Source organism: Alligator sinensis, unplaced genomic scaffold (assembly GCF_000455745.1).
Source record: "Alligator sinensis unplaced genomic scaffold, ASM45574v1 scaffold1177_1, whole genome shotgun sequence".
Lineage (NCBI taxonomy): Eukaryota > Metazoa > Chordata > Crocodylia > Alligatoridae > Alligator > Alligator sinensis.
In genome coordinates, this window is record NW_005842120.1 from 1,299,757 (window position 1) to 1,327,306 (window position 27,550).

General features: G+C 41.5%; 1 protein-coding gene across 1 annotated transcript in view; it reads left to right on the forward strand.

Annotated features, from left to right (window-relative positions):
* SYNE1 (spectrin repeat containing nuclear envelope protein 1) overlaps positions 1-27,550 on the forward strand; it is a 522,133-nt gene that overhangs the window by 460,125 nt on the left and 34,458 nt on the right. Inside the window, 7 exon segments of the mRNA XM_025205597.1 lie at positions 201-435; positions 1,287-1,481; positions 6,335-6,460; positions 9,448-9,603; positions 12,634-12,792; positions 13,455-13,621; positions 23,487-23,649. Coding sequence (XP_025061382.1) covers positions 201-435; positions 1,287-1,481; positions 6,335-6,460; positions 9,448-9,603; positions 12,634-12,792; positions 13,455-13,621; positions 23,487-23,649 — 1,201 coding nt within the window.

The following is a 27,550-nucleotide window of genomic DNA, read 5'->3' on the forward strand; positions in this document are numbered from 1 at the left end:
CGGTTCTTGGGTTTTGGTCTGAAATGTGAGATTATACACCCTAGCTGAAGGTTAACTGCCACATGCTATAGTCATTCATACCTTTATCCATGGGCTTCATTATCAGCTCTCAAGAAATGTATTTTTTCAGCTTTTCATCCACTGAAGAAATAGGTTAAAAATACAATTCTCACTTTGTATTTCTGTTTTTCTGTAAATAGGGATGAATTTAATGTGAAATTGACTCTGCTCAGTAACCAGTGGCAGGGAGTGATTCGCAGGGCACAACAGAGAAGGGGCATCATTGACAGTCAGATCCGTCAATGGCAGCGTTATAGGGAGATGTCAGAGAAACTGCGAAAATGGCTTGTGGAAGTGTCCTATCAGCCCATGAGTGGGCTGGGCAGTGTTCCTATCCCATTGCAGCAAGCCAGAATGTTGCTGGATGAAGTACAGGTAGGTTCAGGTTGTTTTGGGTGGTGAAAGGGTGGAAACCCTTCCTTTTCTTATATTTAATTGTTTTAATTGAAAGAGGTTTTGTTCGTTTTTAAAGTGTGTTTGATTCAAAATAACAGTAGTCAAAAGTCAGTGGAATCCACTTGTAGAAATACTGTACGTGGCTGTTTTTTCACAAAAGAACATATCCTTTGTGACACTTCTCAAAGAGAGAGAAACCTGGAGTTGTAGTCTTTAAAAAAATACTTTGAGTAAGTTTATGACAAAATATGCACAGGACACCTGATTGGGCCTGTTCCTTCCAGTTATTTTTTAAATGTGTTCACTATCTCTCACTGGCATTTGTAGTCCTAAATGGTTGCTATTTAACTAATAAATGCTTATTCTTAAGCAAATGCTCCAGGCAAAATAATGTTAGAAAGACCTTGAACTTTCATGTTGTCTTCCTTCATGCCAAGTCAGAGAAATCTGTTTACCTCCTTAGAGTATGCACACATCAAAGATGAGAAATAAGATGTTGAGGCATTTGTGTAGGTCACAGGAGGAGGCAGTAAAGAAAAGGCTTTGTCCTGAAGAGGTCATGAGCAACATGGGTAGAGAAGGAGAGGGTAGAGCAACATGGGAAGAAAAGTCAGTTTTATTTGTTCTCACCAAGGAAGAACTCTCTGACTAGTAAATACTGAAGGACTTGTAATAAGGGTAGCTTCAAGCATTTGGGGTAGTAGCCCATAGTACATAGCCTAAGTTGTCTCATGTAGCATTTTATCAGTTCTTGATATAGGGTCACTTATACACAATCACTTACTGGGACTAAAAAGAAGATGCTAACGAAAAGCGATTGATCTTTACAGCTTAAAGAGAGAGTCCTTCTGCGACAACAAGGAAGCTACATTCTAACTGTGGAAGCTGGAAAGCAGCTGCTGCTCTGTGCTGACAGTGGAGCGGAAGTTACTCTGCAGACAGAACTCTCAGAAATTCAGGAGCGCTGGACATTAGCCAGCGCCCGTCTTGAGGAACAGAAGAAACAGCTCACCTTCCTCCTGAAAGTAAGGGCATGTGATGAATGAGTAGGCACAGAACCATACACAGTAACTACTACACCATGGTGAGGTAGTATGCTCTGCAGGAATGAGCATAGTTCTTGGCATTAGAAATTCCTCCAAACTAAATTTTGAAGTGTGATTGACACCTGTATGTAATAGAAGATTTCACCACACTGCTTCATTTTGCTTCGATTTTCCCAACCATGAAGTATAATCCACCTGCAGTGGAATCCACCTGCAAAAAATACTGTACATGGTTGTTTTCCCCAATAGAAGACTGCTTTTGAGATCCTCCTCAATGAGAGGGAAACTTGTGGTTCTAGATTTTTTAAAAATCCTTTGAGGAGGTATATGACAGAATATCCAAAGTGCATTTGATTAGGTATAATTTAAGTGACTTCTGTGAATATTTGCAATAAGGATAAGAGGCAAGGTCTTTACATGTGCTAAGTGTGTCTATTAAAATTTTTATTTTATGTTGTAGAAAATATGAGCATTTAATTTTACCACATAAAGTTTAGTCATTCATCATGTGGAGACTGGTACAAATATCACGGGTCTTGCTTTTTACCTGTAATACTAATATTCTGTCTGTCTTAGCTAAAAATTAATCTGATTTTTTTTTTTTTTTACTTCCATTACTTTGACTCATTGAATAAGAGCGATTTCTGGATCTTAAACAAAAGATTTTTAAAGTATGTGTTAATTTAAGCAGTACTTAGAATGGATGCTAAATTCTGTGTAACTACTCAGTAAGATGACCACAGTTGGTGCGTCTACATGTACACTTTCACGTGCAGTAGCCTAATTTTACTGCGCATTAAAGCATCACGTAAAAAAACATGTTATTACACTAAGGCACAGTAAAATAGGCTATTGTGTGTATTAAGCATCACTTAAAAACCTTGCACATTCACTACTGCGCATTAAGGCAGCCTAATGTACATTTGTGTAGTGCCTCACATTGGAGGTACTACATTTAATACACGTTAGGAAAAGTACCTTAATAAACATGTAGATGCACCCACAGTTTCCATGAATTAGAATGGGGCTCATGTAGCTATATTCCCATGCAGGAAGTTGAAAATTTTGTCTCATTCTGACTTAATGCATGAAAAGCTAAATTCTTTCTAGGTGTAAGTTCAGCAGAACATTTCAAATAATTTGGTTCACAATTTCTCCAGTCTTGTAATAAGAAAGAAGCAGCAAAATAGCTAAAAAAAAAAAAAAAAAAAAAAAAAAAAAAAAAAAAAAAAAAAAAAAAAAAAAAAAAAAAAAAAAAAAAAAAAAAAAAAAAAAAAAAAAAAAAAAAAAAAAAAAAAAAAAAAATAGCAGCTATAGTAGATAACAGCCATAGCCATAAGCCCACAGGTTTAGAAAAGATCCAAAAAAATCACTCTTCTTCTTTCAGGCATCTTCTACCCTTTCCCCTGCTTCTGACTTTGTCTAATGTTGCTTATAGTCACCAAATCCTTGATGGCTCATCAAGGCTCACAGTCTTGCGTATTTTTTTGGTTTTCTTGTAGTAGCATCTACCACACGTTGAAATGTCTCCTAGCAAAGAAAGACGTAGAACCTCATGCCCAAAAGTGAAAAAGGGGAGAGAACCTAGAGTGAATATTACATGGATGCTTCAGGGCAATTCATATGTTTCTGGACAGCAGAAATGCTAATTATAATCTAAAAAGGAGGCAGCATCCCAAGTTGCTCTGTAATGATCCTCTGGCCAACTTTTGGAGCACTGGTGGTAGTTCCTTGGAGAAGAAAACATTTTGCCCTTTGCCATATGGGTGACCCCACTGTGCAGAGACATGTTTGACAGATGAAGAAGGAAAGCAGGATGCAGACAAGGGTTTGTGCAGAAAGTATTTTTGTATGCCTGAAAAGATAGATAAAACATAGAAAAGAACCTTGAGTGGGAAAAAGAAGAGCATGAAGCATTAGTACAGCTTGAAAGTAAGAAGTAGAGGAAAAAAGAATCACTGAAATAAGTGGCTGGAACAAAAGAAAACAAACTGAGGGGGGAAAGAATCAAGGAAGTTAATGGCATAATTGTAAACTGTAGAAAATGGATTGGAATGTCTTTTGGCTGTCAATTAGTTGCCGTACATGAACACTGACTTAATTCACGGTTATATAGTGTGGCAACCAAAAGATGCCCAAATAATTTCCCAATACGTGAAAATGTGGGAAACAATCTCTTCTTAAACACAGGGTTTTTTGAGAGAGATCTTGTTTTGGATTGACTGTATAGTTGGGAGAGCTGGGTGCAATGAAAGGTAACACCAAAAAAAGTCCTTGCTTCTTGCATGTTTCATGGACTATCATAGGGTTACAGCAATAGTCCAACCCTACTCTTACCAAAACACATCCCACAGGGACATACGGGGCATGGGATGGCTCTTTAGAAATTCCTTTTAGACAGGAAGGAAGGTGTATAGGGGTCCTCCTTACTTCCTTTCTTAGGAAGAATGTTTTAAGGTTAGGAAGAACAATACAATCCATATCAGAAAGGCAAGATCTCAAATGGTGCAGTTAAGCATTGAGCCTCTAGACTCTTATTTGCATAATGAGGTTTGCTCATCACTAGCAAAAAGCTAATCAAGGCAACAGAGATGGCAATGGAAGTTTTACTAGAGTTACAAGGCTAAAATAATGAAGTTGAGTGCCTTGCTGACAATTTCAGAAATTTTAATCTTTATGCAATTAACACAGAGATTTTTACTAAGCATGATTAGTTTTGTCAGGGCTGTCCAACTGACAGCCATGGGCTGTATGTGGCCTGCAAGAAAATAATATGTGGCTGGGGGGTTCCTGCCTAGCCACTGCTAGGCCCTATTGCTCATGTGGCAATGGCAGCCAAGGTCTTAAGGGTCTCTCCCTCCCTTCTCAGGCCTCTCCCACTTCTGGGAGTGGAGGGAGTTTGGAAAGTAGAGCCGTGGAGGAGGCCAAGGCTTTCCATGCTTTGATGCCAGGCTGCATGCACTGCATGCACCACAAAGGACAGAGCCAAGTTGTCCATGCTGTGTACTGCAGGTGTGCTGCCTACACTACAGGTCAGGTTGCCTGTGCAGTGCATACACCTGGGGTGGGAGGCTGTGCACAGTAGTGGGGAGCTAGGCTGTGTGTATGGCAGGGGGTGGGGAAGAGCTGAGCTGTCCACATGGTGGTGGAGTAAGGGGTTGCCCATACAACGTGAAACCCTTGGGTCTGTAGCCCACATTGCATGCAGCCCCCAACTGCCTAGAAGTTGGATAGCCCCGAGTTATGCCATTTCTGAGAACTTTGGGTAAATAATGTGCAGTTTACACATAAGCCATTAATACACACTTGAATGACCCCTTTCCCCACTCTACCCTACCCACTTTTCTTTATGCATTTTCCTGTTGAAGGTTGAGATCTAATGCATTTTATGATTCATGCTCACACAGCACTTATTTTTCCAGAGTTTGTTCTCTGGTTTGTCAGGATGTGATGATCTGAAATCACCTTAACACTTCAATATTAAGTCAATGCCTGCTTTTCGGTGGAGTAGTGCATTTCCATTTGCCACCTTCCTGCTTCCTTCAGCATTTCTTGGATAATCAAAAACATTTACTTAGATGGAATTTTACAACCTACAGCTGAAAGTTCCTCCTTTCTGAAAATGCAACACGACGGTACAAAAATCTGTATGTTGAAGTTCTCACTGAAAACATTTGTTCAGAAATGGAACCTTGCCACATAAAAGGAGGAATGATCTGGAGAATTCCCATCCATTGTCTAAACTGTTTACTTCCATATTTGTCTGCCACCATAAGGAGGAGCTTCTGAAGCAAAAGTCTAGCCTGGCATCTTGCTCTGTACACACAGCTGTTGAGTGTGCATATTTTCTAAGTTGCTTTTGAATAAGATCAAAGCAGGCAGGTAGCAACCAGACCTATAGCAATCTTACTTCATGAATGTTATTGGTATATGTGTATACTGGATGGCGCACACTGTATTTAGAATTTTGGAGAAGTACATGAGCTCCTCCATTCACTTTTTAGAGCCTTTGGATCCAATCTTGCAGTATTTGGATCAGGTATCTAACTGGGATCGTAATCGTCAGAATGGGACTGCTATTGCAAGAATGTATAATGAAGATGTTTCAAAAGAGATGTCCCTTTATGGAAAGGAAAGGAACACAGAAAGGACAGAATTTGTAGGCCTGTAGTACTCTACACATGCACTTTATTGTAAAGTTCACTATCTCCACAGTAAAGCATCACCATCTACACATGCGCTCGTATTAGGGTGCAGTAATTTAATTGACTCCAGGACAAGTACTGTCTTATGGCAGAGTAATTTATGCCACCTCAATGCATGTGTAGACAGTGGTTAAGGCTGGCTGCAAGGGTGCTACAGTGTGGGGGCTGCCTGCCGGCTAGCCCCTATACTATATTACCCTCTGGACCCAAACAGCCCCTCCAACACTGGAGTCCAGGGCTGGCCCCCCCAACAAGCCTGCTGCCAGCCCAGAGCTGCTCCGTCCCACCTCTAACAGCTGCAGTCCCAGGTGTGCACGTATATGCTGCACCCAGGAGCTGCTGTCTCCATCTCAAGCTGTGCTGGAATTTATTGCTCTGTTTACCCTGTGGTAAGGAAAATGCTTTAGATTTGCATGCTGCTTCTAACGGAGCAGCGTATAAGAAACAATATAATGTAATGGTACAAACCACAAGGCCTGAGCCTTGAATATTGTATAACATTGCATTTATGGGAACAGGCTATTATGATGCAGATATCGCCGCTGCTTGGTAGTTATGTAATCAATGTGCGTGAGCATAATTTAAACCTGAATTACAGTCAAATAGTAATTACTGTTCTGCTTTCAGGACTGGGAAAAATGTGAGAAGGGCATAGCAGACTCCCTGGAGAAACTAAGATCCTTCAAGAAAAAGCTTTCACAGCCATTGCCAGAGCACCATGATGAGCTGCATACAGAGCAGATTCGCTGCAGGGTAAAGCATCAGATCCACATGTTTTGTATTGTAGCACCTTCTGTTGTTATTCCTGGTATTAGTGATCTTACAGACCAATGCCCCATAGTTAATTCTCACTGGTTTATTAGGTTATGTTTACACAGCACTTGAAAGATAGGGCTGGGTTCTGATCTCACATTGTCATAAATTGAGCTACAGCTACTCATGTCAAATCAGTATAAGTGAGATCAGAACTCAGTCCATAAAGTATCATAAAAGTATTGGCATTTTTTAATATTTTTGAATCTTTACTTACTTTTTTCAGCGACAGTTTCATTAAGCTCACAGGTGTTAAAAAAGTGGCATTTAAGTTATCTGTACTGGAAAGCTTTGAAGTACACATATCTGTGCTGCATTAAGCCCCTGGCGCACATATTTGTGGCATCGTACCATTAATAGAAATATGCCATGTGTTCATCAAATTTATGGTACTATAAAGTGGGGGGGGAGAAATACTCAAAAAATGTGTACCATCTTTGTGGCTGGTATATTTGGTGCTGTAAACTGAATGTGTCATGCCACATCTTCCCAATGCTGACAATCAACTGGCTGTCAGCATCAGAACCAGGGCAGCCCCAGGTCTGGAACCTAATTGCTCTTGTCTTACTGCTGACGTCACCTTGTTGTCTTCATTGTGATGTGGTCTTGCTGGGACCTGGCATCTTAAAGAGCTGTGTCTTGCAGCCCTTGATCTTTAAGGCCCTTTCAGATGCCAGGTCCTGAAGAGCTTCAGGACATGAAGCAGCTCTTGGCTCCAGAACAAAGCCTCCCCTGCCTAATTGGTGGGATTAGTTTGGGGCAGCTGTGGGTCCCAAACTCAGTTGCCCCCTGTCCTATCCCCATAGGACGCTGGGCACACCGCTGGGAATGGGGAAGCTTCTCCCATCACCACCTGCATGCACTGGTTTAAAGAGGTGGGGATGAAAGAAGATCCCTTATCCCCAGCTATATGTGCCAGGAGGTTCTTTAAATGTGCGAGTCCATCTGGAGATGGGAGAAATGCCTCCATCCCCAGGTGCTCAGGCCAGGTGACTCTTTAAAGGGCCATGTGCAGCTCAGAATGGGGAAAGCTCCCCAGTCTCCAGCTACACCCTGGAGTACCAGAAGCCTGATGCTGGGCTTATGGCACCCAAAGAACTCAAAAAAGTTGGTGGGCATTCAGCCAGGGATCTCAGCTGCACACCCATTTTTTAAAGGACCAGGGCACTTTGAGCCTGATGTCAGGGAAAGGCGCTCTGATGTTGGCTTGTGGTACACCAGACCTTCAAAAAGCAGGTGTGCAGTTGGGGCTGTGGAAGTGATACCCATGTAGTAGAGAACTCCTGGCTCCCCAGCAGCCTCTTCCATGTGCTCAGGGGATGCAGCTGGGGAGTAGGGAATTTCCTGCCCCTCATTGTTTACCAGCAGCCTAGTTGTAGTTTAGAAACAAACTAGATATACCAAAGGGTATTGTAGAGGATGAACATGATATAAATTCCAAAGCTGATCACTAGAAATGGTCCCAAACCAAAAACCTAAATCTAAATACCTTTGAGCTAGGGATAGACATTCAGAAAGCCTAAGCTTGAATTGATTCAGTCTTTATAGGTTAGTCTAACCTGGCTAGGTTGAACTGGTTTGTAACCAGACAGATATTCTCTCTGGACTGAGGAAGTTCAGGCACATGCCTGCAGTGGCTTAGGCTAGAAGCCAGGGAGTGCTAGAGCAGTCTTCCCTTCCTTTCCACAGGGCTGAGCTGACGGTGGGGTATATCCAGGCCCTGGCAGGACCTCTGATTAGGAAGGTCTGCCTGCACCATCCCAGACTTTTCCCCGCTGGTTGATCAAGGTGCGGGAGTTTTGCCAGACCCTAGCCCCCTGCTAGCACTCTAAGGCAAGGGGGGCTGTGCAGTGCCTGCATCTGTTGATGATACAGAACTTTTCAATCTCCCTCCCTGCCTCTTTATACTGTCTGCAGAAAACTGACAGGCAAGCAATCCAGCAGGGGGCTGATAACAGTGTTTATCACCTCATCAGCAAAACAATAGCCTCTCTCCATTAGTTCAAACTCGTCTTAAACAGCTTACCAGCTAACCTGTTGATTAGCTCCAAAACGCCCTAAGCGGTTACTGTACTGTGTGCCTGCCCCAATGAAATTGGAGACACTCACACAGAGACACCTCTCAGCATTAGCTAGTATACCACATGCCTAGGGTCTGTGGGGCTAGGGTCCATGCTTTGGGAGATAGGAGGGAAGGAGGGGGGGGCCGTTGCTTGTCCAGCGAGGTAGGGGGTAGAGCAGGGGGAAGCCAGGCAGACCCTGCTGTGCCTGCAGTCTCTGCCTGAGCTCCAGCCAGGGAACAGAGGGGAGGGGCCAGCCTTGCTGTGGAGCAGAGAGCCCTGCCCGCCCAGAGAGCATGCTGGGATTCTGGGAGAGTCTGGTTTAACTTAAACCAGGAAGGTGTCTGGGATAGACATCGCATAAACTGGTTTGAGCCAAATCAGTTAAGTCTGATACTACATTCAACTAGGTTTATCTCGAACTGGTTTCATCCATTTTCAAACTCGTTTATGTGCATTGAACATCTGTTCTGTCACAGGTTTAAACCAGTTTCTGATCACTTAAACTGGTTTATGTGTAATATCTGTCCCTCGCCCTGAAGTTTGACTGTGGGAGTTAATTGCAAACCCATGGCTCCTTTCTTCACGGTTAACACATTTTCCTGTACCTTTTTTTTCTACCAACATGATCTTCCTTCTAAGCCTTCATAGTATAATACTGGTTTCAAGTAGTGTTGCCTTTACATATCATTGACATTCTGCCTCTAATTTGTGGCTTTGTTCACAGACTTGATTTGCTATATACAACTAGATCTTAATGCTCCTGTTCAAGCTTCATAAGCACTTGCAAGTTTTATGATGTTATTCTTGCTGAACTTCTGCTTAGCATCCTGGTTCTTCAGGCACGTTTTTAATTTCTTTTACAAGGAGCTGGAAAATGCTGTGGAAGGGTGGACAGATGACCTTGCACATCTCACTCTGCTGAAGGAGACCCTGTCTGTCTATATCAGTGCTGATGATATCTCAATCCTGAATGAACGCATTGAGCTGCTGCATAGACAGTGGGAGGAGCTGTGCCACCAGGTAAATAGCTTCAAATCAGTTATGCAGATAAAGGTGATGCAGGGACATCTAAATATGAAAAGGAACTGTTGGAACAGACGGGTACTAACCAGATCCTGGGATTTACTTAAAACTGAAGTCTACTAATTTGTTAGGGTACAATCTTGTGAGTCCTTCACTGCGGAATTAGAAGTCAAATTTGGCACCTCAAATGGAAGTTTTACTGAGATGTTCAACACATGATTTTTAAGGGTGAGATAGAAAAATATTATTTAGCCATACCAGTTTGCCAGTTTTTAAACCAGAAGACAGAAAAATGTCCACTTCAATTACAAAAACATTAAGGTTAGGTACAGACATTCAACTAGCCCAAGGAGGAATCAGTCTAAGTTACACAGTTTTTTGTAAGCAGCATAGTTTAGATCGATAGCAAACAGAACACACATTTGCTCTTTGGAGGGAGGGGGGCAAAACTTAGATGGGGTTCCACCATTTTTAAACCAGCCTTTGCGCCAAACTTCTACTCTGTTACAGGTGTAGACTATTTTCAATCATTTATACTGGTAAAAGTGTAATGTCTGCACCTGGCCTAAAATGAGAAGATTTAGCAGCAAGTATAAATTTAAGGGGGAACACTCAACAGCGAATGTAGAATGGGATAACCAAAAATCTGCCTGTAAAATGGAATAGTAATTAAGAACAATCTCATTTCTGAAAGGGAACTAAGACTGACCTAATAGTTAAAGGATTTGTACATAATCTGTCTGCAGTTCCTAAAAAAACTCATCCTTACATTTCTGCAAACAGATTCTCCTGGTGAAATTCTTCCGGCTCTTGAGTAGTGGTTATGCCAAGGGTAACAAAACAAAGAAAAGAAATAGGTTATATTTCTTTGTATTTATGATGGCAGAACATTTCTCCAGTATATATTTTAAGTGTTTGTTTTGGTAACCACCAGTATTTTCAGACTTTCTGAGAATGGTCAGTGAAGTAGAGTATAAGCAAACTTGGGGAATCTATGTTAAAGTCTGTGATGCTGTTGGCCAACAGACACAATAAATGAGTAATATTAGCTTTGTGGGACTGAATACAAAAACATTCTTCATGGTATGGAGATAAGAACCCTACTGTACCTCATACTCTGTTGATACTTTCTGATGTTCCTTGTTTTTTTTAATAAACGCTGCTTGCCCATTTGTCTTCCTCTGAGCTGAATGTAATCCTTGCTACCACTCGGTTATAAATTTACAGTATGATTGCTGCATTTTACACTTCCTTCTTATGCTTAGAAATCCATGTTTGGGGTTGTTCTTTGTCCAGAAGGAGGATTACTGTTATTGTGTTTCAATAGTCCAGTATCTAGAAAACAGCGAATAGCTGTCTTGTTCAAAAACCTGTTGAGAGAAGTTGCAAGTAAACAGTTTGTTGTGTGAGATATAAACTCTCATGAAATAAAGGAGAGGCTGAACATACCATTGATGAGCTGGAATATAACTTGGTGCTCTCACTCATTTTCCCAGACTCCTGTTTTAGATTCATAGAGGATCCCTATGTAGCTATAACTGCTCTGAACAACCTAACTTGTATACCAGTTTTATAGCATGGCAGTCAATTGCTCAGTGCAGATTCCAGACTGTGAAGTACAGCAAACAATCAGAAAGTTAGCCCAGGCTGAACTTTCTGCTGCCCCACCATTAGCAACTATCCTAAAAACTGGTTTGGGTACGTTCTGCACTACTCTGCAATCACTAGAGAGAGATCCTTTAGAAGAAAGGAAAGGGGCAGTTAAAAATATCCTGCCCCATTAGGTCATTTATATATTAAATGTTTCAGAAGTAACCAAGTGAAATGAGGCTGTAAAGATGTGGGATTGTTTTTTCTTGTTCAGCAGTTGTATGTTTCCGGTAAGATACTGTCAAGTTTAGAACCACCAAAAGGAAGTGTGCTGCTGCTTGGGTCTCTCTTAAAAAAAATCTAAAGCTTTAGTCAGAAAACAGAAGTAGGTTATACAGGAAAGGGCAGGTGCAGTGCTCATGCTATGTGTGGAAGATGCAGGTGTAATCTCAGAAGTAACTCAAATTACTAAAGAGGAAGAAGCAAGTAAGATGCCATTACACTATAGTCATGCAACTGTCAGAAATTCTAACCAGACAAATTACTTTACTGTGTACCCTCTCTGTTTAATGTGTTTTCAGGGGATCTTCCTTTCTGACCAGCATTGTTGTATTTCACAGGCTGAGAGGGTAATATCATTACGGAAACGTGATAAACGTAGATCAGGCTTTTTGTTTCCACTTCCTCTAGGTGCTGTTGCCGCATTCTCTTTGACTCTGCACTTGTTTCCTGTTACTTTCAGAGATAGCGCTCTTTTAACCCTGGAGAATCTCTGGTTGCATAAGAACAGTTCTGCAAAAGTGGATGCACCCAGAAAAATCTGTATATTTGCAGACAAGCCAGGGGATTATACATTGAAAATATACCGTGTGTAAATACCGTTTAACATTTTGGCCTGCGTTATGTCTGTTTCTTCTTAAAAATCCCTTTGGTTTGCTTTCTGGAACATGTGATTTTAAGTCTCTCACATGTATGCTAATTCACCTGTCTTTTTGGCATTTGTTCTCTCAAAGAAGCAAACAAAGCTAGTGTTGCATGTGAATCTTAATAAATGAAAATAATGACTCTAAAAACAAGGAATGGGCCAACTCCCAAGGAAGGCCCTCACTCAGTTTTTGCTTTGCTTTGGCAGCCTCAGTTAAAGACCTAAGGTATTTATCTTCCTATGAAGCAAAATATATTTATGGGCCCCTGAGTATCATCACCCACAGACTCCTCCCCACACGTAGCGAGATCTGGTTGACCGGAATCCTGAGATTAACACTGATCTTTAAGCTCCTAAAGAGCCATGCAGGGTTTTCTCAAGCACAATTTTAATGGCAACCAGGCAGCTCAAACCTTTTGCAGAGGCTCAAGAATTTATTTCTGATGCTAAATGGACTTTTGTCGCCTACTAGCTGTGTAGAGTTTTTATTTTCTCCCTCTAAACATTATAAGGTCTCCCTAAGGCGGCAACAGGTGAATGAGAGACTGAATGAGTGGGCAGTCTTCAGCGAGAAGAACAAAGAGCTCTGTGAGTGGCTGACACAAATGGAAAGTAAAGTTTCTCAGAACGGAGATATCCTCATTGAAGAGATGATCGAGAAGCTCAAGAAGGTACAGTGCTTTTTTGTTATTTATGCTTAGATGTGCTTAGACATCAACGCCTTTTCTCCTGTTGTGCCTGGGTATTCTGCCTGTGTCGTTGAGAGTATATTAGATTAGTTGAATGGCTGGTCTGAGTTAGTATGACAGTTTGTAAGTTCCAGTGAGATTTTTTTCTGGCTTCTTCTCTACTTTGGTAACTTTTCTTGCTAACATTTTGAAATGGATGGACTTATCAAAGTATGACAAAATAGGTCAGATGCTTACAAGCCAAGGGAAGTGAATGGTTGACTAAGTGTTGAGTCACTGTCCCTGGTGATCTTCTTAACTGCTGTAAATGTATTTGGAAAATACTTATTTGATTAGATTATTCATGTTTAGCTGGTAGGGTTTGTGAGGATTTCTCCATACACCATACTATTTCTAAACAAAGCTTGCCCCCTCCCCCCAGCAGATGTTACATTTATAGCATGCTTAACCTGTTAACCTTGCAATAAATCACATGTCATACGTTCAGCCAATTTTTGGAGACACAAAATAAATCAGCTATAAAAATTTTCCACGTGTAATGTAGCCTTGGTCAGTGCTTGTGTGTATTATAGGTCCAGCGTTGCTGACCTGAATGTGTTCTGAAATAAGCTTCCTGACCTCTATGATTGTTCACTGCCATCCAGGATTATCAAGAGGAAATAGCTGTTGCCCAGGAGAATAAAACCCAGCTCCAACAAATGGGAGAGCGTCTTGCTAAAGCCAGTCATGAGACGAAAGCGTCAGAGATTGAGTACAAACTTGGCAAGATCAATGATAGATGGCAACATCTTCTAGACTTGATTGCAGCCAGGTAAAAACAGCTCTTTTTTTTAAAACCTTACATAAGATACAGTTATATATTGAAAATCTCACCAGGTGAGAGTGTTCTCCACCCAAAGAAGGATTCAGAACTTCATCTTAACTGTGAGCATTTGCAGCTCTCAACCATCAGCATATTTGATTAAATTTATTCTTCCTGTTCTACTGTATGTACATTAGACGTTTAAGGCAGGTGGTTCAAACACAGTATTTCCTAGAGTTACTATAGTCTAGTTGTAGTCAGAGGCTTACTAACTTCTGCACTGGGGTAGTAATTTTTTTGTTTTGTTTGGATCCTACAGCTGGATGCAAGTCGTTTCTTGATATGTGTTGTAAGGGCAGCACAAAGGGTGCTAGGTGACTCATTTTGGTTGTTACGGATAGCTCATAGAACATAGTATTGCTTGTTTGCCCATGTTTGTTTCAAGTACTGAAGGGGGAGAGTAATGTAGTAGTGCAAATAGACATATGTCCATTAGGCCTAGACAGTCTTTTATTTCATTTTAAAATGTCTTTTCAGTAATTTATTTTGTTTAGAGCATGGATGTCAAACTCAAAGAGGCCTTGTGGGCCCCAGCTGGACTGACCCTGTGCAGCACTTGCAGCACCAGGTTCAGCCCACACACACAGTATGCCCTGGCCCTGAGGCTCACTGTGCATGTGACACGAACAGTCAGTATGGGGCTTGTGCTTCCCCCAGTGTGCAGGCTGGACCCAGTGCTACATGCAGCACAGGGGGGTGATCTGGAGTGCCACATGCAGTGACAGGTTCCACTTGCATGCCACAGGCAGCGCATGCCCCCTACCAGCCCTGTATGCCACGTATGCAGTAAGCCCCAGGGCTGGCAAATCCTGCATGTGGCATGTGGGGTGAGACTGGTCGCATGTACCACACACAGCACAGAGGACTAGAATGGGGCACATGCTGCATACAGTGCCCACTGGACCAGTCCTTCTGTCATGGTCCAATCTGGATAAGCCCCAGAGCCAGCATGCAGGGCTGGTCTGGTGGGGTGCTTCATGCAGTCTGTGCCCCAAACTGACCCCTGTATTGTGTGCAGGACATGCAGCGCCAGGTCCAGTCTACACACTGCATGCAGCGTGCAGTGCCAGAGCCAGCACACTGGGTTGGTCTACTGACCTACGAGCTGGATCATGTGGCTCCATGGTCTGGTTTCAACCCGCAGGTTGTACTTTTGACACCCCTGGGTTGAAGAAGTAAATAATGTTGCACATTTAATATGTGAAAACTGGTTCACTTTTGCTAGTGCCGTTTCTGAGCTGTACTCTTCTCCAGTCCACATACAATTGTTTTGCCATATCTATGTATATGTGCTGAATTCTGCATAGTAATGTGCGTTCAACATGTTGCTTGAGAGCCTTTGACTTTCAGGACATGTCTGTCTGTCTGATATCTCACTATCTTATTTACAGCATCTCATTTTACATTTCTTTATTCATCCCAGTGGCATTCTTTGTCTTATACCATTCCTTCTAAGATTTCTGTATCTATATAGGGTTATTCAGCAGCTTTCACTTTGACAAAGTAGTTACATGGGTTCAGCCCATTTAGGATGAAAGTAAATGTATAGTCACTCACGGAACACTAGTCAGGAAGTGACATTTATCTCGAGCCAAGAACCTGTTAAATTTAGGACATTGTGATATATCACCCATAGGTAAACAAATCACTTATGGTCTTCTAATATTTAAACCAAATTGTGTTGCTCCCATTATGCCATAGTCAAGTCTTTAAGAGGTTTCTAATGAAAAATGATGGCATATTCAGATAGCCCATAGAGATCTAGAAATGTATTTTGCTGTACTTGGTATTGGAAGGGATGGTTGATCTTCAGATGATCTCACAGTTGCCTTTTCAGGGAACTTATAGAAGTAATGTGTTACCCATTTGTTAAAGTTCCTATTCCATTTTAAAATGGCTAGTCCTGGCCATAAAGGAATTTGTGTAATTATGTGCATAAAATAATGTTAAAACAGTTGCTTCTATTCACTCCAGAGCTGACTACATTTAATTGGGAGTGACAGGATCGCTACAAATTTGGGTAACATATGTATAAGGTTTGGGTACCAAATGGCTGAAAGGATTGCTGATGGGATATGTAGCCTTTGCCAATTCAGCGATAGCCCAACTGTGTAGTGTTTAATACTGTTGCTTATTAGATCACAAGTTCATTTCATGAAGATTAATTAGGCCCATTTCTTAGTGGACAGATACTTGCATCTCCAAAACCAGGCTGATAAATTGCTTTGGAAACTCTTTGGAATAAAATATAGTGTATTGGGATATGTTATTGTTTTCATATTTCTAGCTAAGGTTTGAAATGCATGACTTGGTTGCAATTTATCTGCAAAGTACAGTTTTATATTTGGCACTGCTGATATTACAGTGAAAATTCTGCATTATGGATCCCTGACAATATTCATGAACACCTCTGTATATACACCGCTTATGCTTGCGTTTCAGTATTAAGACAAGTTCATCTGTCACAGGAGTGTACTTTTATTGGTTCATTTTTTGCAGCCATCAACCAATAGGAAATTATAGGAAAATGCTTTAGGAATGCAGTCATGAAGCCTTTTTTGTTCAGAATATGCTTGAGAACACAATAGGTTGAGTCTAAATAATATTTTTTCCTGTTTTAAATGAAAACCTTTGTATTAAAAAAATCTGTATAGTCTGAAAGTAGACTTTTCTGGTCTTTGCAGCAAACTTGTTTGTTGGGGGTAGGGGAAGTAAAAATGCCATTCAGAATCTCTGTGTGTTTATAATTATTTGTCATTTGCAAGGATTTAAGCAGCATATTTTTCTTTTTCACTTTTTCCATCAACCTCTTCCCTCAAGAGGAGGTAGAAACTCTTCAGAAAGAGAACTACTGTTCCTCTCTGTGTCAGTGATTTCCCATTTCTTGCCTTTCAGAGTTAAAAATATTTTCTCCCTTTAAATTGCCAATTCAATTCCAATTTTTTTTTAAAAGGCCCGCTGCAACAAAAGCTGTATACAGTGTATGGCTGTATGCTTTATTAAGGACTTTCCCAAGTCCACAACTGCTCAAAGTTTGTACCGAAGGCTTTTTAATCCCACCCCGCTCCTATCCCTCCCCCCTTCTTCCTCACACTCCTGGCCTGCATTCCAGGAGATCAAGCCTGGCACATGTTGATGAATGTAGGTTTTATTTAGAAACATGACCACTTGTCACCATTCAGTCTCATGTTATCAGACAAGGTCTGCTAACATTTGTTTGGAGCTTAGGCTTTTTTTTTTTTTTTGGTCTGGTACTCACTAGCAAAAGGAAGCTTCCCCCCAGCACGGTCTTTACAAGACCTTGGACTGCATGTTTTTGTTTTTAATACTGGAAAGTTTCATGGTGGTGGCAGAGGACTTATGTGCTGTGAAGATGGCAGAGGACTGCAATGTGGATTCAGACCTCCCAGACTGCAATTGCGATGTCACGAGGCAGGCATCAATTTACTTTCTTTCAATGCATTTCTTTGGCATTTTATACAGCTTGCTGAGAAACTAGTGATTGAAACATGAATTTACTGTTTTTGCTCAGTCTATAGGTAGTTGTGTTAGACAATAATGTTTGTTCCCTGCTTAAATCTTTTGGAGCCCCACTTTGATTGTTCGTACCTGGAAGCCGCCTTGTTTCTTGTAGATGGCTTAGAGATGTTGAATGAAACCATAGACCTGATTTTACTACTGCTTTTAAGATCACATAGACACATGTGAGAAACTAGAGGTTGTATTTGACTACTCACTGTACATGTCATCAAAGGGGCATGGCTACAACCAAAAGGCAGGGACTTGAAGAGGCTGTATAAATATATTTCAGACTACAAGTGCTAAGCTAGTCTTTCCTGTACACGTTAGTTAAATGTGTGTAGTCTCGTGAACAGTTTGTAGCTCATCTGCAATGTGCATGCCTGCATTTAAAGATTTTTATTTGTTAACTTAATCTTCTGGAAGTTTTTACAGGCTTGTACATTTCCACAGTATTTTTAGGATAAGCTATTGTGTAACATGAATCATAAGGTTATTTTTCAGTTCAGCTGCAGGTATGATCTAAAAAGTACTCCCGTTACTGATCTTTGAGTATTTCATTTTTTTCCCCTAAACAGTTTAACTTATTTCAAGTGATAAAATAATTTTGCAGTATAGTCAGGTATTATCAGGAGAAGACTATTTCCCAAACAGAGACATTCTAGCAAGAATAAAAGAGTGCATTAGTGATGTGCTTGCCAATTTGAGAACATGGGTCTTTCCAAACTCATAGAATAAAACGTTTTCTTTTCCGTCTTAATTTTCTCCCTTTTGAAGTGGAATTCAATAGTTTTGCGATTCTGACTTGTTTGCATTAGGATATTACTGTAGAAATTATGTGTTTGTGTAACAGGTATAAACAACAAACTGGTTATGGACATGTTTAGCTGTCATAATCTTTCTGGCTTTTTCTGTTTTTAAGTTAATACTAGTAAGTAGCTATCTATATGACTAATATTGTAGCTATGAGTTCGTTATGATTCACTCTTCTGTTTTATTTTGCAGTATATGCTTAGACTTAAGCAGAACTTAAGATATCTAGGCCTGTGTTCTGAAGCTGAAAAGATTGTCACATTTTTCTCAGCTCCAAAATGTCCTCCATTTCTTTTTCTTGATTTGTAGTAGGCTCTTAATGAATCTCTGTATCTTTCTCTAGTGTTAAATCATCACTGCAAGTTCAACAGACTAATTTAAATCTTCAGATATGTTTTCTCTGTAAACTATGGAGCCAAACAATTGGATTGCTTATTCTTTTGCTTTCTGAGCAAGGTCAAATGCCTAAGATATAAAATGGTCTATGAGAGAAGTACAGTGAGCTGCAGGGACTTACTGTACTCTCATATCACACTTGCTAAATTTGTACAGCCACGCATGCTTAAACCAGCCATGTGACAGTCCCAAGCCTCTATTTTGAATCTGAAATCCTTGTTAGCAAGCAGAAGAACTGATCCCAAGCTTCTTATGCAGTTAGTGCTACACAGAAAGTGCCACATGGGATTTTCCCAGAAAAAAATCTACTTTATTTTTATTTTCACTATTTAATGCAATACTGTGTTCCCTTTGGGGTTTCCTTTACATTCTGCTGAGGGTAGGATGCCTGTCCAAGCTTGATGCAGCCTGATTTGTTCCTTCTAGAACTACATTAATCCCACAATCTTTCAGACCCCATCTTTCACAAGAGATCATGGGCTAGGATTTGGAGTTGCTGTACAATATAGAGATTTAGGGCCTTGTTACCCACTAATTTTAAGTGGCTCCTGGAGCTCTTAATCCTTGGATTTTCTACACATTAGCACATGAAACTGGTTTTAAGCACACTTTAAACAGCTTAAAGTTATGTCACTTTAGGAATCTCTGATCCATGTCACCCAGCTCATGTTCCAGTAATATGTGGCCACTCCCCCCAGATGAGTGACCCAAATTGCAGAATTCAAGCATCCCTGGATGCAGTGTCTCCTCCACCACCCTCCTGTTCTGTCTGGACAAACTTTTTACCCCCTGAACTCTACTGCCCAGGGGCTGGTTCTGGCACCAAGCCAATTCTCCTTCCCACCCCTAGGGGTACAACCTCATGCACGTGGCCTGTAGAGCACATACCAGCTAGCCAGGTCACAGGACACCAACAGGTCCAGGAGTTGGGTCCAGGCAGAGTGGGCGAAAGAGGGGAGATGCAAGGTAGGGGGCTAGATTGGCTCCCCATGAGCTGGGGTTTCCTTCCTGGGGTAGGGGCAGCAGCTCCCCAGACTGCTTCTGCCTCCCAACCACCCTGGAAAATACAACCACAGCTCCCCACACTCTAATCCCAAATTCCAGGTTATTAAAACATAAGACCTTCTTTAATTTACTTCCTCTTTATTTTTTTAATTATCTTTTTTTTTTTACTTCTTTTTATTCTATCCTTCAGTAGCTGACTTCCTTCATTTCACCACCCTTCCCCATCACCATTTCCTTTCCACCTCCCTTTTCATTACCATATCCTCTCCCCACAACCTATCACTCTCACACCCACACCTAGATCAAGGACAGAAACCTGTCCTGGCTCACCAGCCCTGTAGTGGCAACTCACAGCTGTAGCTCCTAGTCCAGCCTCTGCTTGCCAACCCTCTAAGCTAAGTACAGACAGTCAAAAAGCCTGAGGTTGAATTGCTGCAATCTTTACAGGTTAATCTAAAATGTGTAGATTGAACTGAGAATCAAGTGAACAGATGTTCTGGAAGTGCATCCACATGCCTGCAGTGGCTCAGGCTAGAAGCAGGGTGGGGGGAGGGCACTAAAGCAAGCCTTCCCTTCCCTTTGGCTTTGGCTGGAAGGCTGGAGTAAAGCTGGGAGCATAGGTGACACATAGGGGAGGAATAGGGGGGATGTGCCCCCTCTGAGATTGGCCCTTGCCGGCCAGGGAGTGGGGGGTGATGACTGATGGCCCCCCTGAGATTGTGAGGGTGCCAAGACTGCAGTCTGGAGCCAGGTTTCCCACCCCCACCTTCTTCTCAGCCAGCCAGAGCACTGCTTCAGCTAGGGAGCAGAGGGGCAGGGCCACCCCTTCTCTCTAGAGCAGACAGTGCAGGGCTGCAGAGCATGCTGGGATGCTGGGGGACTGAGTGAACTTGAACCAGGAAGGGGTCAGGAACAGAAGTTCCATAAACTGGTTTGATCTAAATTAGTTACGTCTGATACTACATTCAACCAGGTTTATCTTAAACCAGTTTCAGCCATTTTGAAACTGGATTATGTGCACTGAGCTTCTGTTCTATTACAGGTTTAAACCAGTTTCTGATCACTTAAACCAATTTATGTATAACTTCTGTCCCTAGCCAAGGTGCAACTGCTCCAAACTCAGTCTAGCACGAACACTGAGCAACATTTAAGCAGTTCAAAGAGCAACGTGTAACAAGGCCCTGTGTGCTCCACCCTCCCACCTCAGAAAATAAGCTTGTGCATGTCTATATAATATGTAGTCATTCACATACAGTTACATTTTAATGGTCATACAAAAGAAGATAAAAACTGCTTCATGCCCAAACTAGGGAAGAAAAATAATTGGGCAAGCCCGGGGGGCTGGCACGAGTTCGTTTCTTGTCTTTGCAAGCCCATAATCAATATAATTAAAGGTACATGTTGTGTTGCCAAGGTTCTTACATATTTGAAGAAGCATTTAAAAGCCCCTGCATTCTTGGTACTGCACTAGCACCTGGGAGCCTTAATCACAGATCAGCACTTTTGTGCTAAATTCATTACAAACATAAAAGAGATAGATGATACTGTTATCAAAGGACCGTTATCAAATGGGCCTGGTGGCCCATTAGGCAAGTATGGTTAAGGCACATATGTTTCTGTAGCCAGTGCATGCAAGGGTGTGATGTGGTTAGCATCATATCTGGATGCTTTTGGCCCCCTGGCCTGATTGACCAGGTAGAGAGGCACTACAGAGGTAGAGGCACACCTAAGCTACAAAGGTAGGATTCAGTCTTGATTGTTATGATCTGATTTGTTTTTTGTTTTTGTTTTTGTTGGAGGGGTTTGGGGGTGGGGGTTGGGTGACTTAATGGAAGTCCCAATACACTCCAATTGGGCCAGTGATGAGTATTGGAAGTGGTGAGTGTATTGGAAGTCCCCATCCAGGAAGAACACACACCAGCTGCTGAAACTTCCTTAGCCTGACAAAGGGTTTTTGAACTTGAAAGCTTGTTTAATAACTATTCTCCAACTATTTGGGTTGGTCTAATAAAAGATATCAAATTCACGCAAGGAACCTTGTCTGCCTTGGAAGTCCCAATACACTCCAATTAGAGCTCCAATACACTGTCCTGGAATCCCCTGCTTTCCACTTGGATTGATTCAGTATTAAGCAGGCACAGTGCTTCCAGAAGAGCATAGAGCCACAGCCACAAATAGTTATATACTCTAAATTAAATGAATCGTGCTCAAGTCACCCCCACTCTTCAGGCCAGGGACTCACTCACCCCTTTTTCATATTTTTGGCTAACAATGTAGTTAGTGTTCCTTGCCCTTTGTGCAGAGGAAAAGGGCTATATTTTTATTGCTCCCTCATGTTCCCATTCTGGCTATCTCTTGCCTTAAACATGTGTTGTCAGCTCTTTGGAGCAGGGACTGCCTTTTTGTCCTTTATCTGTTCTGTGCCTAGCACAGCTGAGTCCCAGTCCCAAGTACTACAGCAATTCTAGCATTAAATAATAATGGCTGTACCACTCCCTGCTGTACATGCACAAGCCTAAATGACTCATTGTTCCCCTTCTGCTCTTTGCGTGCCCACAGAAGGCCAGCTGCATCTAATTTTGAAAAACTAACCATAAAGAGCCAATTTCTGCTCTCACTGATGTCTGTGAGAATAGTGCCATCAATTTTAGTGGGACAAACATAGTTGCCACGGCATATGAAATTAAGTGGAATAAATCTCACATTTCAAATGAGACACTTTTAACTGGTTTCAGGTTTGTAAAGCTGCTGATAAACTGTAAGGAATAGAAGGGCGGGGGAAGACAGAGTAGAGTTGTATCCTCAGCTGGAGTTAACAAGCATTTTCTCTGGTGAGTTGGGTGTTTGCCAGGACAGGCACAGAAGATGCTAAATGGCCAAAAACATTTTATGCTGCCCCAAGTTAAGACTTACTTGATACATTTTTGCTTTTAGTTTCATGGCAAAAAAATGAAAGCTTCAATAAAATCAGTTTGCAGCCCAGTTGTCTGGTGCTTCTTTTAACTTGTCACCGTGACAAATCCAACCATGCTGTATTTTTCAACATAATAAAGTTAGTACGTTACTGCCTCTTAAAGGTACAACATCCTTTCGTTGAAACATTATGATTTATGTAAAATGGTAAAGGAATCAGTTAATGGGAATGTTAATTTAAATCCGAATTGGTACTCTTTGCCCCTACTCGTCACCACTTTATTCTTAACAAAGGATTAAAAGAATTTCGAAACATTTTATCTGGCTAATAGTTTGTGAATTTCTGGGAAAACACGCTTCAATGTACTTTTTCACAACTGAAACTAAACTAATCTAATCCCTTAAAAAATCTAAATATAAATACTTGTAGCTAGATGTCCTCTGCTTCTGTCTAGAAAAGAAAGCTGTGGTGGTGCCCTTGATGATTGTTGTAGCTCATCAAAAGTAGCATTTTCTGTTTCAACTAAGAAATTGTCATGAGGTCACATTCTGCTCTCAGCTACACACCAGCATAAATCTAAAGAAACTCCATTAAAGCCAGTACAAATTAGAGTAGCCCTTAGGACTGGAGAAAGTATCAGGGTTATTTGATGCACCAAACTCTGCCTAGTTAAGGACAAAGCCCACCATACCCAGAGATCTTTAGAGGCTTTAGAGAATATAAATGGAAAAAATTATCTATTCAGTCAATCTAGTCTTTCACAAATGCAGGTGAGTTTCCCTTTTTTTTTAATGCAGTACCTACTTGCTGGTATCTGTCCAGGTGGCTGCTGCATTAGTCAAATAGAAGGCATAACTGACCACATTTTACACTGACCATATAAATACTTTTTTCTTTCCCCAAGCTTTGATTCTCCTGATGAAAATACAGACACATTTAAAAGCTGTCTGCTTGGCTTCTATAAATCCAACATTTCTCTTAACTAGAACCCACATGTTGATGGCACCCTGTATGTTTATGTGAGCACTAAGAGAAGGAATAAGATTAGTAGTTCTGTTTGTAAAGTTTAGATGAAATTCTTCTCCACTGCACTTTTCACACAAGGTAATGCCTTTTAAAGTCTGTTTAAATGATGTGCAATTGCTCTTTTTTTCTCCTTTCTGGCAGGGTGAAGAAGCTGAAGGAGACCCTGGTTGCCGTGCAGCAGTTGGATAAGAACATGAGCAGCCTGAGATCCTGGCTTGCCCACATTGAGTCAGAGCTGTCCAAACCCATCGTCTACGAAACCTGTGACTCTGAGGAGATACAAAGGAAACTAAATGAGCAGCAGGTAAAATACAAAATGAGGTAGAAGAGTAAAAATAAAAATCCTGACATAGACACCACACTGGCAGTTGCACAGTGGGGAAACCCAAGTAACGTACCTTGGGCTGCCGATATCCAGCTCAGTGTTGAGAGATGGCACTGATGCAGAGAAGATGCCCTTTGATTTCAAGGCAGTTGGTGCTTTTTGCATCACTCTGGTAGAGCCTTCTGCTGCCTTTGACATCGAATCTACAAGGAGCTACTTGATCCTGCCAGACAGAGGTAAGGCACCATGTTATGTCCAGAATTGGTTTACTGTTGTGCTGGTTGTTTTACCATTAGTGTTTTGCTTGGGTTTTTTGTGGATTGTGGAATACTGTCCAGTTCCCAGAGGTTAAAATGAAGCCTACCGATACTTCGCAAGATTTGTTAAATGCTTAAAATATTCCATGTGTGGAAATGCTTTCTAACTTTGCTTGGCAGTTCACAGATGCCTGAGTCTCTTTGCATGCAGGTTTGCATGAGTTCCATAAAACCCAGTGTTTGACTTTAAGCTAAGTAAAGACAGTCAAAAAGCCCAAGGCTTAATTGATTCAGTCTTTGCAGGTTAGTCTAAGCTGCAAAGATTGAACCAATAACCAAATGAACAGACATTCACTTTTGATTCAGGACATGTTTCCACATGCCTGCAGTGGTTCAAGACAGAAGACAGGGGAATGCTAAAGCACAGCTCTCTGGCATGTAACCAGCATGGGCTGTGTGTTCACTCCCTCTTCCTGCTACCCCTGAGGTCTCTGGGATTATCATAGTATCATAGTCAGGAGGGACCTGAACAGATCATCTAGCCTGACCCCCTGCCACAGGCAGGAATGAATGCTGGGTTCACAAGACCCCAGACAGGTGATCATCCAACCTCCTCTTGAATTTGCCTAAAGTAGGGACAAGGACCACTTCCCTGGGAAGTTGGTTCCAGATTTTGGCCACCCTAACTGTAAAATATTGCCTTCTGATCTCCAACCTAAACCTATTCTCCATCAGCTTATTACCATTGTTCCTTGTCACCCCAGGTGGTGCTGGGGAGAAAAGGGCTCTGCCTATTTGCTGTTGATCTTCCCTGATGAGTTTGTAGGCAGCCACCAGGTCCCCCCCTCAGCCTTCTCTTGCTGAGGCTGAACAGGTTCAGGTCCCTCAGTCTCTCCTTGTAAGGCCTGTCCTGCTGCCCTCTCACCAAGCGTGTGGCCCTCCTCTGAACCCTCTCCAGGATGGCCACATCCCTTTTGAAGTGTGGCGCCCAGTACTGAAGCAGTACTCCAACTGCGGCCTGACCAAAGTCACATAGAGGGGGAATATCATAAATATTAGAAGTCCAGAATCACAGTAACAGGACTCTGCAAGGTGGTTCATCACTCCTTCCTGCTTCCAGGTGCCTCTGGGATTTGTTGTCCACAGTCACAGCCAGCACTAAGCAAGCAGGGCAGGGCAGCTCTGTACTCAGGGAAGGGAAGTTTAACCCCCCTCCCAGGCCACAGACCTCAGCAGGATTTTGTCTGGGAGGGGCAGTGAGCCAGCCCTCACTGCTCCAGCTAGGGAGCAGAGGGGCAGGGTCAGCCCTGCTCTCTGGAGCAGACAGCACAGCACAACCCAGCCCAGCCCAGCCAGGGCTGCAAAATTCTGGGATACTGGGAGACTATAATTTTACTTGAACCAGGAATGGGTCTGATACAACAGTTTCATAAACTGGTTGGACCTAAATTAGTTAAGTCTGATACTACATTCAACCCGGTTTATCTTAAACAAGTTTCAGCCATTTTGAAACTGCTTTATGTGCACTGCACTTCTATTCTGTTATATGTTTAAACCAGTTTCTGATCACTTAAACTGGTTTCTGTGTAACTTCTTCTGTTCCTAGCCACAGTGAACAAAGTCTGCATACAGTTCTAGAATGAAGTAGAAAGTGCTGCAGTATCAGAAATGGGAAACATTATTTTTGTTTAAGATTGTATCAAACTATAACCTTGAGGAAAATGTGTGTATGCTTTTCACTTCCCTTTCCCCCATACAAGCTAGGAGAAAATAGCATCAGTTCTGCAAAGTAAATAAATGAATTACCACTACATATTTTCATTACATTGTGGCAGTTCTGCCTGGATACATAGGTCAGAGATATTGTCACTCTTAACATATCATTTGTATTCTGGTTGGTGGTTTCTAGGCAGATTGGCCCTGACTGGAAAAAAAAATGCAGCTTTCCTGAACACTAATTGAAGTAGTTTTTAAGTTTTTGTGAAGAGAAGCATTCTATTATATGTTAGGGATAATTCAATTATGGCAGTATAGACTAATAAATCGACTGCCTCAGTTTTAATCTTAGTTCCCCAACTGTTTTGCAATATATACAGGGCAGCTACAAAGACTAGCTAATTCCATGCAGTGATTTGATTATACAAAGTAGTGCATAGTGTATGATTATTAAAGCTCATCTTTGAGATTTTCTGGCAATGTGTTTATGTGAGCATTTTTTTTTTAGTCCAGGTATCAATTTAATCCTTTTATTTCTCCTGGAAGTTTCTGTACAATGATAGAATGTGGCGTGTTTCTTTTGAATCAAGTGTTCTCATGAAAGAGTCAACACTGGAAGTAGTGCTTTGTCCTGTAAGTTTAGTATGTTTGCAAGGTCAGTGTGCTAATACATTAGTGCTTATACTTGTGTATATAATTACAACTATTACTAGGAATCAGTGGGGCCATCTACATGAGATGCTGTGGTGCAGTAGCAACAAGCTGCTGTGCTGTAGCTCGTTGCTATCACGTAGTAGCATTGCCAGGCATTAACTGTGTGGCAACAATACTGGACAGTAGCATCAGGAAAAAAACATGTGGCCATGGTACTACGCAGTAACACCAGTTACTGCGCAGTCATTTCATACTTGCTTATGCATAAGCAAGTATGAATGACTATGCGGTAAGAACTGCGAGTCTGCGACTCGTGTGGATGTGGCCAGTGACAGCATCAGTCATTTCAACTGTGTTTACAGTCATGCAATTTTAGCACTGCCATAAATTACTAGTCAACCACAAATTTCAAATTTAATTAAAAATGTAAAATTGCAAAACAGAAACAGGAGGCAAATCCCTGCATTGTGATTCCCATCCTTGGTTATTTTGATCTTTTTGAGCCATGTGCACTATTCTCTGCCATGTTACTGGGGTGAGTAAAATGATAGAACATAGGGAAAGTGAATGAAACTCCACTACAGCCTGCCAACCCAGTAAATCTAGTTATATCTCAAAAGCCATTCATTCTTTCATCTATTATGACTTTAACTGTAAAAAAGAGGCCCATTATAAGATGATAAAAGAACAGGAGATGACACATGTGGCACAGTTCAAACAAGCTGGCAAAGACTGATAAGATTTGAGGTGTATAGATAGACCGCAGGGAGATGGGGCAATCAATGCAGACATCACCTGAGTAAAGTCATTGTGAAATGGACATAGGAGTTCACCTTGTTTGAACCCCGCATACACAGAAAAGGTGAAATATGAAAAATATTAGTCTACAATTTGGCAAATTTAGATAACATAAGGTACAGTACCTACCTGCAGTGACTGCATTTGAATATGGAAGAAAAGACACTGGAATAGTAATCACATCTACCTGTTGAAGCCTATTCTTGTATAGTACCAATGCATACAGTAGGATGAATGAAAAATGGGGGAAAATAGGACTGCCTGTGAAACCATAATTTTGAGTATGCCTCTATTGAAGAATACCAAGTATAAAGGTACCAAGTGAAAGACATAGATGCATCTCTTTTTGCAGGAATGTAAGGATGAAAAGAACCTGCTGTGGTCAACTGTATCATATAATCCCTTTAAAATGCTTGTTTCAAAGTAGTTGAGGTGTTCCAAAACCTCACTCTTTC